The sequence below is a fragment of the Marmota marmota genome, unplaced genomic scaffold (genome assembly GCF_001458135.2).
Source record: "Marmota marmota marmota unplaced genomic scaffold, marMar, whole genome shotgun sequence".
Lineage (NCBI taxonomy): Eukaryota > Metazoa > Chordata > Mammalia > Rodentia > Sciuridae > Marmota > Marmota marmota.
The window spans coordinates 55,066,123-55,084,412 of NW_026000174.1; the positions used below are offsets into that span (position 1 = coordinate 55,066,123).

At 53.2% G+C, this 18,290-nt stretch overlaps 1 protein-coding gene across 11 annotated transcripts in view; it reads left to right on the top strand.

The window, feature by feature from the left end:
• The window catches only part of Dgkz (diacylglycerol kinase zeta), a 41,163-nt gene continuing 22,873 nt past the window's right edge, over positions 1-18,290 (top strand). For 10 of the 11 annotated variants that reach the window (XM_048788691.1, XM_015477832.2, XM_048788687.1 and 7 more), the window contains exon 1: positions 9,275-9,465. In XM_048788691.1, the coding sequence (XP_048644648.1) occupies positions 9,290-9,465 (176 nt within the window). In that variant the 5' untranslated portion in view covers positions 9,275-9,289. Of the gene's footprint in view, positions 111-9,274; positions 9,466-18,290 lie in introns of those variants that run through there. The other variant, XM_048788696.1, reaches the window with a different exon arrangement.

The window sequence follows — 18,290 nt, forward strand, 5'->3', positions numbered from 1 at the left end:
GAGGCCGAGGTCTCACAGCCGTGGCCCGAGGGCCCCCGGGGCATGGCCGCAGCGCCCCCGATGGAGGAGCGGTTCCGCCAGATGCACCTACGAAAGCAGGTGTCCTACAGGTAAGGAGGTGGGGGCCGAGGGAGCGCCGCGCTCGGGACCACCCCTCCTGGCACTCAACCCTGAACTAGCGCTCTGCGAGCCCGCCGCTTGCCTGGCCCTGCTGTGGGAGCTGGGGATTCCGAAGGGGTGTCGCGACCACTTCTCTGCATGAACCGTGAAAGTCCTATTCATCCAACATGTAATCATTGAGTGCCAACTGCGTACCAAGCGCTGTGCCCCTGTGCTGAGAAAGATGGCACTGACATGACTCTTACAAACTTCTGTTTGTTGGGGAGAGCAAGGAGATGCCTTGGCCCTTCTTCTTGGGGATAAAGGACCCCTGTTCGTTCAGCGGGCCTTCCCTGAGCATGCCTGCGGGCTGCCTCTGTACTAGGCACTGGATGACAGAGGTGAGATGCTCTCAGCCACCAGGCTGAGCTCCTGCTGCTTAGAGATGGAGAAAGGAATCCCTGTCTGGCCCCTGCGATACAGCAGGCTGTAGCAAGGCGATGTCCCTGTGCCTACGGAACATCTTAATTAAGTCATCTCTGCCGCCTAAAATTCCCAGCCTCCCTTGCCCTGCCCTCTCTGCCCAGAGGGAGGGCTGCTCCTCAGAACAAGGGTGGTGCTGGGGTAGTGGGGCAAGGCAGCCAGGACTGTTCTTACCTTCCTGATGCCTTCCCAGATCACAGTCTCAACTTGGATTTGTTACCCCTCTAAAGCCCCTGCCACAGAATGAGCTCCTGTGGAGGGTTCAGCAGGCCAGCAGCCTGGTTGAAGAAGTCAAATTTCCTGCTGTTGACAACCATGGGGGTAGGTAGGGGCTGAGGTGTGTCTGAGGCTGCCCTGGCTCTCCCTGGGGCTTCTGGGATGATGTATCATAAAACTGACCCAGGGAGCTTAAAGGGCCCTGATGTTCTTAATGGTTATGAGACCATCAAGCTTCCATTACTTGGAGGAATCCGGAGAAGGGATTTTTCCACCATCATGAAGTGGGATGCTCAGAGCAAATGGGAAATGGGTTAGGTTCCCTTGGGCTCTACCTTCACTCTCTGGGAATCATGGGTACGCTGGGCTCCATTACCAGGCTCTTCCAAAACACCATGCCGAGAGGTCTATCATCCACCCTGTGACTGACTGAGCTAGAGAAGCCTCTGAAGGTCCCCCTAGGGGAGGAAGGAGTACAGAAAGACTGACAGGGCATGGGGTAGAGAATGCAGAATCCTTGAGGAAATAGCCTGACAGCCAGGAGACCTGGTTTGTATTCTCACTTCTGCCAGTGATTTGATGCATGTCCTTAAACTGGACAGTATCTCTCTGGGCCTCAGTTCTTCACCTGTAACACAAGGAGATGACCCCAAGATTTTTCTTGGCTGTGGGTCAAATATTAACAGCCACTGAAGTTGGAAAGAAGTCAGAGCAAGGGAAAGGCTTAGTGAGTAGGGACCAGAATTAAAGAGCTGACACGGAAGATGTTCTGTGCATGAGAAAACACACTCACACAGTCACCCACACATACACACACGGCTGTGATTCTCCCAGGTGGTTCCAGATAGAGGCTCCTCCACAGCCCAGACTTGGCGCCTCTAGTCACCAAGGATGCACAGTAACTAAGTTGTAGGTTTTTCTCTGACTGTGAAGAGAACAACCTGGAGAGGTCACCTGCACGAGGTTTTTTGCAGAAGACAGAGCCAGGACACATTGGGCAGGGTGCCCCCTCACACACAGGGGTCACCCTGCAAGCCCAGTCTTAGACCAGAGCTGGACAAGGCATCAAGGCAAGGAGAGCCCCCTGCAGAGAGGACAGAAGAAACCTTGGGAAATAGGTAGCAGCCCTGAGCCCTCCAAATCTTCCAGGTCCCTAGGGACCCCAGGAACAAGCAGAGCTTTCAGGCTAATCCCTCACATGTGGCTGCCGTCCTGAGAGGCCTGATGACCCAGGCTGCTGTTCCTTGTACAGGCCACCCTGGGGCTGGCAGGCACTCAGGCCCATGGTGGCCCTTTTCACATCCTCTGCCTGCCACAGTTCCTTGTAGCTCTGGCTTGAAGCTAAACCTCCCACCCCGCTGTGAGGAGTTGCTAAGAAAAGCAGCTGAAAGCCCTTCACAGAGAGAAAAGGCTTTTAGGCAGAAATGCGGGGGCACAAAACTCTGAGGGCCAGGGGCGGAAGTGGAAGCAGGATTGAGGCCTGGCTGCTTCTGACGCAAGTGAGGACCATGGGGGCTTTCAGCAGGACAGGAGAAGCTTGTAGGGGCGTGGGGGTTCCTGAGAAATAGGTTCCCTTTCCTCCCAGTGCCAGTGTGGGCTGAAAGTAGCCCAGGAAGCTGCTTCAGGCCTGATGGGGAGATGGCAAGTCTGTGCCAGAAAAAACTCAGACACCTGGAAGGGCAGGCACAGGAGGAAGGGGTAGGAGGAGGGAGCAAAAAGGAAAGAAAATGACTAGCACGTGCCTGTAATCCCAGTGACTCAGGACGCTGAGGCAGGAAGATCCAAGTTCCAGGTCAGCCTCTACAACTAGCAAGGCCCTATTTCAAATTTAAAAAGAAAAAGGGGGCTGGGATATGGCTCAGTGGTAGAGTGACCCTGGATTCAATCCCCAGTACTACATGTATGTACACACACACACGTCCCCCCCCCCCAAATAAGAAGAAGGCAAGAAAATAGGCAAGGGGACATGAGTGGGGCAGGACTCTTTTTTTTTTTTTTTTAAACAGGGCATGGTTTGCAATTATTTAAAAAAAGTGAGGGGCAGGCTGGTAGGTGGTCTGCACAGATCAATCAGAAGATGAGCAGAACTCAGACCTCTGGAGCTAAGCTAACTAGTTCTCAAAATGGATCACTTAGGGATGTCCTTTAAAATGGATGCTTAAGCCCTATCCTTGGAGATCCCACTATAGGTAGTGTGTTGAGCCTGGACAGCTCAAGTTGACAAATCTCTCCAAGGTATTTTTTTTTTTTTTTATTAGGATTGAACTCATGGGCACACAACCACTGAGCCACATCCCCAGCCCTATTTTGTATTTTATTTAGAGACAGGGTCTCACTGAGTTGCTTAGTGCCTCATTTTTGCTGAGGCTGGCTTTGAACTCGAGATCCTCCTGCCTCAGCCTCACGAGCCGCTGGGATTACAGGCGTGCACCACTGCACCCAGGTCCAGGGTAATTTTGATAGTTGAGTTTTGGAAACCACTGGCTTCTCCTGTGAAGAAGCCAAAGGAGAGAGAGAAAGACTGAGAAAGGAGAAAAATGGAAGATGACTCACTGGGATGTGGCTGGCAGGGGCTTCCCTGTGCTAAGTTCCAGAAGGGTCAGTCTCCAAGGAGAACCAGCACCTAGACCTGGAGATCTGGCCCTGGGCCAGGCACTGCCTGAGATGGAAGTTTGGGACATGATCCGTTCCCTTGACAAAAATATGATCCCATACAGGGCCAGACAGTAAATATTTTAGGCTTTGCAAGTCACGTGGTCCCTGTCACAGCTACTCTGCTGTGCCATGGTAGTGCAAAAGCAGTCACAGGCCATGTGTAAACGAGTGGGTGCGCCTGGGCTCCAGGGGAACTTTATTTATAGAGCCTGAACTTTACATTTCATCTCATTTCCACTGTCACAAAATATTATTCTTTTGTTTTTTCTCCAACCGCTTCAACACGTACAAACCATTCTTAACTCACAGGCCCTACAAAAACAGGTAGCAGTCCAGAGGCGGCTCAGGGGCCGTGGTTTACCAACTCTGACCTAGTGAAAGAGACGGGGCAGACACGTGGAAAATAAGCTGTTGGGGACACGGTGGCCCCTGCCTTCCACCAAGAGAGACACCTGCATTCCACGCACGCACGTGCACGCACGTTTCCAGGTCAGAGACCTGGGTTCCGAATTCCAGCCCTGCCACTTCCTAGAGTACAACTCTGACCCCGTTTCCTCGTGTGGAAAACGGGAACAACAATACCCACCGAAGAGCGAGGCTGGGACTGGTAAAGCAGATAAGAGAGCTAAGTGGGAGTGAAACACGGTTTAGGTGTTTGCCCTGGATAGCTGGACCCCCCTCGTGTGTCGCCGAGGAGACTATCCTGAGCAATGGATGAGTAACGGGACCTGGGGGTGGCAAAGCTTAAGGAGACAGCAAGGACGGAGCACGCATGCCCCTTCCATCCAGCCTGCGGTCCTCCCTCTGCCCCCTCCACCCACGCAGAGGGCTGGTGTTGGGGAGGGCGACTGGGAACCAGTTGGGGATGGAGCGCGTGCCCCCTGCTGCGGGCCCTTGGTGACAGGGACATAGTTCCTCATGGGAGGGGCACCTGATCCTACTCTCCCTGCTGCTATTTACCAGAAGCTAAAAATAACCCCGAGAGTGACAGGGAGATGGGCCGATTTGTAATTTAAATAGCAACAGGATAAAGCAAGGAGCTGAAGAGATCACATTCTGTCCCGAATTAAAAATGCAAAAACCGGGGGCAGAGAGCTGAGCTGGAGCAGGAGGAGGGAGGGGGCCTCTGCCGAAGGAAGCCAGAAGCCTGGGGTCCGTCCATTTTCCTTCCTTTGCAAGGGCGGGGTCAGCCCCTGCCCGGAACTCCTTCCTCCCCTCTGACAGAGGTTCTTGCTGACCAGCAAGTCAAAGGCCCGGAGGGCAGTGCCCAGAGGTGGGGCGGGGCCATCCTGGAGGCCTATGTGCAGAGATGGGGACAAGAAGCTTGGGATGTGCCCCCAGCAGCCCAGTCCTTGTACCAGAGGCAGCTATTGGGAGCCCTAGTTCTCTGGGCGGGACTGGGGCGGGGGTCTCTTCTTTGCTTCAGTTGACAAATTTTCACAGCAGTTGTTCAGAAAGATCCCAGACAAGGGTTAGTGTCACGCCTTTGGTGACACCTGAAGGGGGTGGGGGTGGCATTGAGACTACAGTGTTCTAGGCTCTGCGGTGTTTGACAGGTGCTCATGCTCGGGGAAGGACGGCTAAGCAGAACACAGAGAGTCAGCCAGGACTGGGAGGCCACTGGGCACCAACTTAGAGATGAGGGACACCTTGGAGAAGTTAAGCAATTTGTTAAGATGGCACTACCAGAAATCAGTAGGGCCGGATCCCTACTCAGATCTGTGTCACTCCAAAGCCCTTTTGCCCTGTCAGGCTTCCAAGGGTCCGGGCCCTCCTCCAGGAGGATCTTTTCTTTGGGCTTTGTACTAAGTGACCCTATCCTGGGAGGGGTGAAGGGACTGGCGGCAGGCGGGGGATGAGGGGACTGAAGCAGGCCTGGGTCATCAGGGCTTATGAACCTGCAGTGGAGTGGGAGCTTTGAAGGGTAGGGAGCCTGATGATCCTGCCCTGGGTGCTTGGCACAGTCCAAACTGGGGACAGAAGGCAGTTCCCTACAGAAGAGTAGGTTCTTGCTGGTCCAGAGTGAGAGGAGATCCACCAGGCATCTCTCACCTCCAGCCCAAGCACCTGGGAGGTGCCAAGGGAAACACCCATGGTTAGAAGGGCCACCTTTGATGACTGAGCTTCCCGTGCTGTACCCAGGGTCCTCCTGCCCCGGTGGGAGAGGGTCCCCTTGTCCCTCTTCCAGACTTCCTTTTGCTCATGACTTTGATGAGGCTGCCCAGAAGAGCCTAAATCCAATTCCCGTCTGTAACTAGCCTGCAGCACCTGCAGCTCCAACTCGGGCACCTCTGCTTCCTCCAGCAGGGGGCAGAGGCCCAGCACCTGGGCAGGGACCAGTGATCAGCAGGTTCTCTGGATTGCTCCCAAGGGCTAAAGCAGATATCTGGACCACAGGCTTAGCTTCTGGGGGAGGACTTAGACTTTCAAAACCCTCCACGACTCCCCAGAGCCACTCATCAAACCAGAAGCCAGCTTCTCTCCCTCCCTCAGCTTTTGGACATTTATAGTCAAAACCATTTCAACTTCTGTAGAAAGTCACTGAGCACATAATTTTGTACCCAGCACAGAGTGAGGAGTAACACAGGGTTCTAGAATCTTGTAAGGTGGGCTGGGGTTGTGGCTCAGGGGCAGAGCACTTGCCCGGCACATGTGGGGCAATGGGTTCTAACCTCAGCACCACATAAAAATAAATAAACAAAATAAATATATTGCATCCATCTATAACTAAAAAATATTTAAAAAAATAATCTTATAAGGTGACAAGAATAATGTGTACAATACCAATTATACAGTATTATTGGGAACAAAAGTGAGGGTCAGAGATAAGTCAGTGAGATGGGAATGCTGACCCAGGAACAGTGTATGACACTTAGTTGATATTTATAAAATGTTTGTTATTTGAATGAATGAAAACTTGGAGATCAGGGAAGAAGATAAAAATAGATCTAGAGGAAATCTTAGAAACTATCTGGTACAACCCAGAGAGGTTAATGACTAGCCCAGGGTCACACAGCAAGGGCTATAATGTGAACTAATGAACTCTGTCTGGGGCTCTTTCTACCTTTCCAGATCTGTGGCTTGGATTGGGGTTTTAAGAATGGAGATTTTTAATTGGCCAAATATCAAAGGCACAGGCCAGCAGAGCTACATAGGCAGAATAGAACAGCAGGGGTCAGGACCACATGTTGAAGCTAATATGAAAAGAGAGGGAAGAAAGAACTGTTTATTGAGCACCTACTATGAATCATGCACAGGCACAGTGTGAGTTGAGAGAACATCTCTTTAGGGAAAGCCTGGACAAAGAAGCAAGAAAGTAAGAGGCTCGAGAGCCCAAGGAGGCCTGAAGGTCAGGCCAAGGAGGCTGGCTTGGCAGGTTTTGAGAGCAGAGGATGTCCAGGTCGTGGTTTGAGTGTGTGGTGGCCTGGTACATTTCTTTTCCCCAGCTCCCACTTGCTCATCCAGGCCACAGAAAGTAGAACACCTCACCCTCTGGGGCCTCAATAAAGCCCAGAATAATTTTCTTACCCAGATTCCTCTTCCTGTGTGTACCTGGGTGTATTCTGAGGGGTCCCCAGCTGCCCAGTGCTGGCACGTCCTAGGAACTGCCAAGGGCATCCTCCCCAGCCCTGTGCACCTGGGCCTTCAAGCCTTTCCCTCCCCACCCCACCCAGAGAGCAAAGCTGCTGTCGACCGCTTCGAGGGGTACAAGCCCAAGGTGGCCCTAGTCCCAGGGTCAGTACCACTCTGCTCCGCGGCTCAGAGCCTCCAGCCTGCCTGGCTTCCCCTCCAGGAGCCCCATTTCCTGCCTTCTGCTGCTTCAGGGCTGCCAGAGCCTCAAATGGAAAACAAGCCCAGCCCCATTTCCTCTGTTTAACTACTGGAGCTCTTTGCAGAATGCCTGGGAGAGGAAGACTGGGCCCTGCAACAGTCTCCTTCCAGAATAGACGTTGGCCTGGAGGGCAGAGTCTCTGATGGGCCCCAGCATACAGGTCCCACCTGGAGAGACTCAGAGATGATGGGCTGGAGGGAGAACCGTTGGGGAAAGAGGCTTCAAACCTGGCATTTCCCCCAAACTTAGAAGAGCAATAGGAGTCTTATTAAAGAGTCTGGGCTTAGAGTCTTAATTTCACCACTTACTAGCTGGGTGACCTTGGACTTAGTGACTCTGTGCCTCAGTTTCCCTGTGCAAGAGGAAGACAATAACAAAGTCAACCTCTTGGGTCATTAAAGGATGCAATGAGCTAATTATATATTCCATACAGCTCCTGGCACAGAAGTATGCAAGCAATACTATAGTTTCTTATGACTATTAGTGATCCATTGCATTAAGTGCATCGGGTAAACAAGTTATTGAAAAACATTATGCTCCAGTCATGAGGGACTCGCTGATTCCAGCACCAGACAGGGGCTTCTAAGGGTTGAGGTGGCATCGTGTGCATCCTGTGTCCACAGGTTTTGTAGTGTAAGTGTCTGCTGAACTGAGCTGACACTGTTTCTGTCCTCAAGAAATTCACAGCCTTGCTGGAGTAACACACACATGTACAATTAAAGAACTAATTATAGAGGAGTGTGATTAAAGAATGCTTGAGGAAAGCACGATTTCCTCCCCAGAACAAGCCCTAAGGATAAAGAGTAAGACGGACCACAGGTGCCAAGGCACACTCCTGTAATCCTAGCAACTCAGGATGCTGAGGTAGGAGGATCCCAGGTTGGAGACCAGCCTCAGCAACTTAGGGAGGCTCTAAGCAACTTAGGGAGACTTCTCAAAAAAATAAAAAGGGCTGGGGATGTAGCTCAGTGGTTAAGCACCTCTGGGTTCTATCCTGGTACCCCAGTCCCCCCCAAAAAAAATGAAGGAATAACAAGTAAGTGTACACATTACTATTTATTTGCCAAATCTTCATGATGGCTTCAAACTCCAGCACAGCCTAAGCTCGTGATCTTTCCAGTCCCTGGTCACATTCCTCTGGCTCCTGTTCTCCCAGGTCAGCACGTGAGGCACTCTCTTGATTCATTTAGGGCCGTTCTCAAATGTTGCTTCAGAGGAGTGAGGTGTTGCGTGCCCCCCTCCCCCCTCCCCCTTCATTTTAGCTCCCTTCTTTATAGCACATGTCAATACCTGACATTGTATTAGGCATGGATGGTCAGTTTCCTGGTCAATCTCCCCTGCCCCCAACCTCTGAGCCCTGTGAGGACAGAGCCCAGCTTCCTTGCTTACCACGATACTTTCCAATACAGAGCCGGGTGCTTGGAAGACAGCCAAGATGTTTTTATCAAATAAATTAATTTGCAAACCTTTTCACCTCCTAATTAACACGTCTATACTCTATGAGTCTGAGTTATTATTCCATTTTACAGATGAGAAAATTGAGGCCCATTAGTTTACCTGTTCATATCTTACCTTATTTCAAACATCTTCATTGCTGCTTTTACTACCATCACTGTCCCTGTGTTGGATGGTGTGATGTACACAGAGAGCTGCTGTGGGCTGGATGTCCCCAGCCAGGGTACCAGGGGGCATCGAGAACTGAGAGACCTCAGCAGGAGCAGGGGGTAAAAATCAGACAAGTGAAGAAGAAAGCCAGGTTGGGTCGAGATGCAGAGTCGAGTCCGGACAGGCCTGGTGATTCTGGAGTCTCCTCCTGGCTGTGGGCTGGGCTTGTCCCCACCTGCCCCTTGCCCTCCCATGCAGCTCTTTGCCCAGCCAGCGTCCTGCCCCAGCCAGCGGAAGGCGCCTAAGAGCCCTGTGGTCCTCTGCTTGGGCGGCCAGCGGCCTCTAGCAGGGCCCCCCCGGTCAGGAAGTGCCGAAAGAGGAAGAGAGTCGCCGGGCAGGATGAGCGCGCTGGGGGCTGGCCACAGTGCTGGGGGAGGCTGCAATGTGGCCGCAGCTCTGGGCCCCGCTGAGGCGCTGGGGACAGAAGAAAGGGAGCTGCCGGGGACACTGAGGCAGATGTGGCGCTACCGCTCCTGGGACGTGCCACAGATCCCAGCAGAGGCCCCCCAGGCACAGTAGGTACAAGGGTGGCCTGAGAGTTGGCATGGGGACCTCCGTCTCCCGGAGGGTGGCAGGGTGGCAGAAACAAGGTGAGCTGTCTATCACCCAGCAGCTCTGTGGAGCCCAGCAGAGGGCAAAGAGGTTCTTGGCAGGGTGTTGGGAGCTCTGATGTCAAGACTGCTGGGTGGCAGCTTGGTGAGGGCCTGAGCTGCCTGGAGGCTAGGAGCTGAGGGAGCAAGGCAAGGCCGGGGAGAGGAGCGTCCACAGGGGTGTGGCATTTGGTGCTGGTGCTAAAGGTTTCTGAACAGGCTGCAGGGCTTTGTGCAGGCTCAGTGGGGTCCCCAGCTGCCCCAGGGTCTTCCCTTGGAGCTTGGTGTCAGTACCATTGGAAAACTTCCCCAAAGAAAGCACATGTACCCCAGGAGGCCAGCGTCAGGCCACTTGGGGACTTTTCTGCCAGCCTGGCACCAGTTGCTTACAGGAGGGCTGGGGACCCACCACCCTGCTCAGAGCTTCTCCAGGCCCACAGGAAACTTGAAGGGAGCAAGGACAGGGTTTGGGTTTCAGGGTGCTGGCTATTTCTCAAAATCCCAGACTTGCTCACAGGTCACAGTACCCCCAGCCTTAGCTATTTGTGGTCGTCTCAGGCTGGAAAATGCCAGAACCCCAGAGGAATGGGTGAAAGTGAGGGTGACACAGGATGTGGCTTTGCAGAGTGAAGTGCAAACTGAAACAGTGAGCAGCTGGTGTGGGCACCAGGGTGGCAGGGTTAAAGGGGGTGGAAGGCCGGGCTCCAGCCTCCCTGTGGGGCCATCAGACACCGCCAGAGCTGTGGATCAACAAGTATGTGTGATGGTTGTGTCCCCACAGGCGACTGTTCTGGTTCCAATTGCTCATTTCTGGAGGACAAATTCTGCTGCCTTTGGGGGTGTTTGTGTGTGCCCATGAGGTCTATTTTTGGGGTTGTGTGAAGAGAGAGGGATGAAATTCTGTAACAGTTGTCCTGGGCAGGTCATTTGTGTGTAGGAGATAAATGTGTATCTCTACTTGGGTGTGTAAGTGGATGAGCTTGTAGGCTGTAACTGTTGTCCTGATGTGTGATATTGGATGGAGCGTGTAAGAGGTGTGCAGGTGACCCTGCAATGTAAGAGATCAAGAGGAGCCACTGGACATTGTGTGTGTGTGTGGGGGGGAATTCGTGTTAGACAGAGTACAGGATTGGAGGCCACTGTGAAGAGCCGTGGAAGGATGACCTTGAGAGACGTGGAAGTTCTTTGTTGGTGTGCAGGAGGGTCATTAAGTAACTCCCAGCTGCCCAGTGTGAGGCTGGGGTGGGAAGTCTGAGTTTGAATAATGAGTGAGATGAATTGTGTGTGAGAGGCCTGTCTGCTCTGTGTCCATGGGGATCGTTGTGTGACTTTCATTCCGTGGGTGCGATTTGGGAGAGCCAAGGGGGTCAGGGTGGAGATCGTAGGAGTGGCTGGGTGAGCACAGAGTGTGTGAGTGTGCGAGAAAGCAATGTATTCCTTGTGGATGTGGGAAGGGAGGTGGTGACGACCGCCCTCGCGGGTGTACACTTGAGCGTGTGGGTGTTTGGGTGCGGGAGAGCTACAGGCAGAAGACGCCCGGGTGCACACAGTGCGCGCGGTGTGTCAAGCCAGGAGCTTCTGTTGAATCCAGGCTGACCGGGGCCGAGGAGGCGGGGCTTCTGTTGCCCCGCCCCTCCGGGCCTCCTCGCGGGCTGCGGCGCGGGCTGCGGCCAGCAGAGGNATGGCCGCGGGACGGGCACCACGGCACTTTGCTCGGCCACTGGCGGGGCGGGCCACGTCGGAACTAACTCCCAGGGGTGTCTCCCACTGGCACGTCTGCCTTAGCGCTGGCACGGCATGGGGGTCATCCCCCAGCACGCGGCGCGGGCGGTCCGGGTCGTCCCGGCACTGGCACCTGCAGCGTGAGCCTCATCTGTAGCACCGGGCGGACTCACTCCCAAACCTCCAGCGGGGAGAAAGAATCTCCCCAGCCCCTGGGCATCAACAGGCAGGGTACCCATGACCGGTCACCCACCCCTTCTGGACACTGATAGAACAGGGCCTCCCCGAGCCTCTTGGCACAAGTGAGGCTGGGATCACACTGCCCTTTGCGCGTCCGTGGGACCCATTTGCCTGCCACCTCTGTTTGGCATCTGCTGAATGTGGCCCCGCTGATACTGTCACGACACATGGCTGTGCCCAGATCACTGGCCACTGACTTAGTTGCTCAACATTTTTAGCTTCTCCCTGGGTTTCGGGATATCTGGCCACCTGCTCTACCTCCGCTCTTAATTAGCAGGGAAACCCCAGCCCCTTCTGGTGGGCAGTCATCTCTTCCCCTACCAGTTCCAGTCCTTGCTGGAAAAGGGATGAAGTGGGCTGTAGTCTGGAGTCTGTGCTTGCTGTTCAAGCTCTCTTAGGCTCCCTCCCCCCAGCACTCCAAATGTCACCATATTGTGCCTGTGACAGAGCTTTGACCAGGACGCCAGTGGGGAACTGGGGGAGGGTATGGAAAGATTGAGTGCAGGCAGTTGGTGGCTGTGTGCTGGTCCTGCCTACCCTCTGCTGCCTGCCCTCGCAGCTCTAGGGTAAGTGAGGGAAGGTGCTGCCCCTGGGGTACCCCACCTGGCTCTCTGAGTTTTTATTGTCTGACCCTGGCCCTACCCTACTGGCCAGAGAGCTTGTAGCCAATCAGCTAAGGACCCCAGTGCTACCTCAGAATGGACTCTGACCACTTGGACTCTGCCCAAACCCTACCTCTCTCTTTTCTGCAATTGCCAGGCTTCATGGTATTCAGCACCTCCTGGGCTTTGCCCTGTCTCTTCCAAGGGTAGACTATCTACCAATAACCTGGGCAGTTTTCTGTTGTGTGGGTTGGTGTAACTATGATGCTGACCAGTGCCCTCTGCCAGCTTTACTCTAGCCAAGGGCCCTGCTCTTTGCACCTAACACTTTGTCACTGAGCACACACTATGCACAGAAATCTGGATCCTTACACTGGCAGATGGAGCTCCCTGGGCTCTCCTAAAGCCATGTGGGCTTCAATGTCATGTAAAACAGGGCAAGCAGTGAGACTTCCAGTACTTCTGTTTTGTCACCCACAGCCCTTCAAGATGGAACAGTTTACACCCAGCTCTGCAGGATGTAGCCTCCAATGTTCACAGGCTCCGGAGGGGGAGGGAGGGGCTCCACCAGAGGCTTCCTGTCACTGCCCACAGGGCACCAAGTGTTAGGTGCTTCTGACCTGTAGCTGTACCCCTTTTGAAGGGCACAGGTTTGTGCATGTAGAGATGAGCCTCAGGCACATTCTGGAGGAAGAACAAGAAACCAAAGAACTGACAGGTGCCTTTATATAATTGCCTAAAATAAGCAGGATAGGTGTTATTTCTTCATTTTTTTTTTAATAGATGAAAAAAACAGGGTCAGAGAGAGAGGTGCTTTGCCCAGAATCACATAGCAAGAAGAGGCAGAGACAGTGTTTGAACTCAAGTTGGTTTGATTCCAAAATCTACATCTCTCTGTGTATACCAGGATTCCAAACAGAACATCACAGGGGGATGGGGAGCTTTAAGAAATACTCGGATTCCTAGATCTTGCCCTTGGCATGTCTGGCTCATTGGATATGCAGGTAGGGCTTGGGCATTTTTTTTTTTTTTTTTAAGAGCTTCCCAGGTGTGTTTCTCAAACTTGCTCCCAAGTTTGAGAAACACAGGTTTACATCACTCCGGGCATGGTAAGCCAGGGTACTTAATGAGAAGAAAATCAAAGAGCACCTTTGGAAGCTTGGAAGGAGTATCCATTGCTTGGTAGCACTTTGCTGGGGGCAGCAGGGCCTTCAGAGACCAGAGGGATGAGGCTTTCCCCTGGCAGGCCTGGAAGCTAAGAATCAGTGCCTACAAGGGCTGACCTCCCTCCTTTCACTTGATTTGATGCAGGGGAGTGACATTTAGAATAGTGCCCCTGCTCTGGGGTCTGCCCTCTTTAATTCTTCTTTCTGGGCCAGTTACCATTGTTGGCTGATGGATGGCCACCAGTAAAAATCCTCAGAAACCTTCCTTCCATCTTCTTCCAGGCTCCATGCTCATTCATAACGTCGTTCTTGCTTCTTAGACACCATCCTCTTTAGATTCCTATTCTGCTTCCCCATCCCACCCACATTCACATCTCAAAACCTTGGGGCTGAGGGGTCTGATAAATGAATGGGCAGCAGCTAGGAGGGGGTTCACGGGTAACAGACGGGTGGTGGCTCTTGAGCTGTGTTGGGAGCACTGTATTGGTATCTTGGCTCACCTGGGAGTTCCAGGAACAATTATTGCCTATTATGAGTTTGGCAGGGGGCTGTGATGGCACATGGGCCACAGGTTTGCCATCTCTGGTCCATTCAGAAGGAGCAGTCTTTGTGGCATCTTTCTTAAAGAGCCTTTTCCTTAAAGCCAATCTCTGTCCCCTACATGGCATCATTTTCTGGGAATCTGGGGAGCAGTTTGCCATCTCCCTTTTTTTAGCCCAGTGAGACACAAAACTGAGCTGTGATCCTCCCCAACTTATGGATTCTTCCCGCCCCCAGCTCCATCCTGCCTCACTTCTCCTTGCTGGGAACCATCAGCCCCCTCCCTGAGGAGGAGAGTGAAGAGGAGGTGTAGGCCTGTTCTAATCCCAAGGCTTCCGGTTTTCTTCTACCCTGAGTTAGGAGGGCGGGACCTTTGCATTCAGGTTCCAAGGGCCTAGAGGGTTGGTCAGTCACAAGTGGGAGGGAGGTTGACTCCTCCTCCTGCTCTAGGACCCACTGGGAGAGAGGGAAGACTTGCTTATCCTCTGGCTTGATCCCAGCAGCCTGATCCTGGGCAGGTCGCACGGTTTGTGGATTAGCTGGTTTTGCACCCCAGGGGCATCAGAAATTACCTAGCACTTTGCACATCTAGACAGAAGGAGCTTTGGCCGACAGAGCCCCCGGGAGCCTGAGCATCTGCTCTACCATCTCCTGCCCTTCATTAAGCTCAAAGTCATAAACTCTCAGAGGGCAGGAAACACACCTGTCGAACAAGTTTGAGACAATAGGTCTCATTTATAGACAATGCCACATGGCCCCAGTGAAGACCGTCCTGAAGTCAGAGGGTGCCCGCCAGGCAGCCTAAGCAGAAGCAGACCTTGTTTGGGTTGGTTTGCAATGAATGGGGAGGGACATGTTGAGGGAGGCCTCTCATTCAGAGAGAGAACCCTGTCTGTGGTGCCAGGATGTCTGGGAGCAAAAGGGAGCCTCTGAGGGTTGTCTCAATTAGGCCAATGCTGGGAACAGCACAGGTGGCTGTGGGAGGCAGGCCCTGGAGTCCTTGGGTTCCAGCCAATTTGGGGAAGAAAATGGGGCCTCAGTGACCAAGCTGAGTCCATCTCACTGTTCACTCCCCACACAAGGCCATGTGCTGGAATATGGAGCTTGTGCAGGTGGGGAAATGAGGATAAGAATCTCCTGGTCCCCATCTGCTGCCACCTGGCCAGAGCCTCTGGCCTGATGATTGAGGGAGGAAATAGGTGATTCCTGTCTTTTTTGTCTATGCGCCATAGTCCAGAAAGGTTAAATCCCAGGAGGTGGAGCCACCAGGATTTGTAAATGGCACAAGAAAGCACAAGAGTGAGTGTCCTCTCAGGCAAGGACAGAGGAAGGACTAATGACCCCTGGTAAGAGAAAGCCTAGGTCCTGGATAGCTGGGACTGGGAGAGAGTGACAGGCCTGCCCTCCTCATCTTCCTGGAGGCCTCTCCAGAATTCTTCAATATCTTCACGGACTAGCCAAGCAGAGGAGGGGGTCAGTCAGGTTATCTGGCCTTGAGACTTGGGCTGAGCTGGTCCCTAAAGGAATCAGGAACCTGAGTCCCTTCTGCCCCCACAAAGGCAAGAGAGTTTGGAGCTGCTCTGCAGAGTTTCTGCTCTGCAGTATCACTGGAGGGACACAAGGGGGCAACAGCTGCCACTGGGGGAGGACAAGGGGTGAGGAGATTCAGTTCACTTGCTCTTGCTGTGAGTGGACTCACGGACATCTCCTGATGGTGAGTATCTGATATTCTGGCTGCCAGGGTGGAGCCAATCAGAGTGAGGCAGAAGGTGTGTGCTTCCATCGCTGACCCCATCCCTCCTGTCCCTGAAGATCAAGGCCCAGACAGGTAGCCTTGACTCAGCTGAGGTCTCACGGCTGGGTAGGGGTTGTCTGGAATCTAGCGCTGGTCTTGGGTACTGGGGGTTGAACCCCGGGCCTTGTGCATTAGGCAAAGCTCCACCCTGAGCCACACCCCCCCAGCCTCCAGCATGGGTCTCTTAGTTCCCAGGGCCATGTTTATTTGTGCCACATCACAGGACGCCAGAACCTTGCCTGTCTTCTGAGAAATCCTCATCTGGCCCTTTCCAGCCTGTCTTCTGCCTCTTTTGACTGTCCTGGAGGCTGCCGCTGCTCCTGAGCAGCCCTCTTAAGTCAGCACAGGGAGGGGCTGTGTGTGTGTGTGTGAGGAGGGGGAGCAGCTGCACCTGCTTCCAGACCCACACCCCCCTCCTTCCTGGAACTCTTCTGGGTGCTGCCAAGCACTTGTTTCTTGCTCTTCTCAGCCGCCTCCTCGGTTCCATCTGGGGTCCCCTGATGCCCTCAGGGTATCAGGCTGTGGTGCTGTTCCCCTATCCCCTGTGCACTCAGCATGGTGGGAGAAGGGTAGCCTGGAGCAGGGACCACATGGCTTGTGGAGCTACCATTCTCCCACCTTTCCTCTTTTCCCTTGCCTAGGCTGACAGTGTAGATACGGGGTGGGAGAGTGGGTCTGAGTGAGGCCAAGGGTTCTTCCTGAGCAGGGAAGTTGGGAGTTGAGAGAGGAGCACCCCACACACACAGGTGAGTTCTGTCAGCTCATCTCTTTCTGGCCACTAACAGGTGCCAGAAGCTTGTAAACCCATCAGTTTCATGAAATCTTCACAATGTACAACAGTTGGTCTTAATTCCCGTTTTACAGATGAGGAAACCAAGGCTTGAAGAGGTCAGGGGCTAGCCCAGGATCTTTTTGGGTGTGTATGCTGGGTGATGGAACCCAGAGGTGCTTGATCACTGAGCCACATCCCCAGCATCCTCAGCCCTTTTGTTTTTTATTTTGAGACAGGGTCTCTCTAAGTTGTCCAATCTGGCCAGGAACTTGAAATTGTCCAGTCTCAGCCTCCTAAATCACTGGGATTACAGGCGGGCACCAATGTGCCCAGCTCTGGCCCAGGATCTTGAAGCTCACACTGGAGCCAGCCTTAGGGTCTTCCACAACACTCGGCTGCCCTACTTATTAACACTCTTCTCTTGTGTTTTCCATCCCTCAATTGGTAGAGCCTAAGAAGGAGTTTGAGTGCTTCATGGGGTTTAGTGAGAAGTAATTTGCCTCACGTGGAAGCAGTGTGAGACCCTGAGTTGATCTGTTCCTGGATTCCAGGGCAGGACTGCCACCAAGATCCCTAGCTTCAGGAGGCAGAGGATGGGCTGTAGAGATCCTAGGTAGGAGCTTGGGGCTGGAAGCCGGTTGTCCCTGGCTGGATCTGAAGTGGAGGGGCACATCTGTGACCTTTTATCCTGTTTGGTAGGTACAGAGGGCAGAAGGCCCAAAGGGTAAGTTCAGAGGCACCCCTGAAAACCCCCCTGGGTCAGTGGGTGGCCGATGGTGGGGAGACACTGGGCAACATTTATACCCAGCACCTTCTCCCTCTACTGCACCCGCTCCCCGTTGCTCCTGGCAGACACCAGTGCAAAGCTCCCCTGGAGAGGCCTCTCCTCTGCCAGGGCTGAGCCCCAGCAGCACAAGCCAAAATAGCTGTCTGGGAGCCTGGGCCTGCACCACCCACGCCCCAGCATCTTGCGGGTTAACAGCTTGCTGTCTCTCCGCCCCCCTTCCCCAACTTGCTGACATTTTACAGAGAGAGGCGGGGGTGGTTGTGAAAGGGGGCAAGCTGGTTCCTGCTCCCCCACCCACACAGACGCCCCACTGACACAACTTGCCACTGCCCACCCACCTCTGGAAGGCATCCCTTAGGGGGAGACCTGCCTTCCTGTCTGCCTGTTATGAGACAGTGACACACCATTGAAACTAGCTGGTGGGGGAGACCAAGGGCAACCCAGGGAGCTGATCTCCCTCTGAGAGTCCTTTTAAGAAATTATTTAAGAACCATTTTTAAAGCATTAGATGTTTTGCAGTTAGAATACTGTACAGAATAATGAACTGCCCACCACTTATCTTGGTCAAATCTAACCATTCCACCCTATTAGCTTTAGGTAGAGATAGAGGCCAAGAGTCTTCCCCAGAGGAAACCAGAAGCCTCATTTGGGTGTTTGTTGTTCTGTTCCTGTTCTTAAAGTGTGACTAGTCAGTGTGCATCTCTACCAACATATAGTACTGTTGGTAATTATCAAGGTTTTCACCTTGATTTAAATAATTTCCTGGACATATTCTAAATTTGTTTCTCCCTGGCCATTGTTTTAGAGATTTGCCCATCTAAGACCCAAGCTCAAGGGAACCGGGCTTACCCTGCCGCTTACTTCCCTTGTCTTCTTCTGTTGGACATTCAGGAGGTTTGCAGTAGGCACCCCTGTGGGTAATCCTCCAGAGGCCATTCTGGCACCCTGCTCCTTATGTAGTCCGCCCACAGTGCTCGGTTACTGGTATGTGTGTCTTTAGCTTAGACAGATGTTGTCAAAGTGAGTTCCAAAGTGGTGGTCCTATGTATAGGCCTCTGGGGGCATTTAGTTCCTTTAAACTTCTGGTAAACTGAGGAAACGGTTACCATGACAACACTTTCTCTTT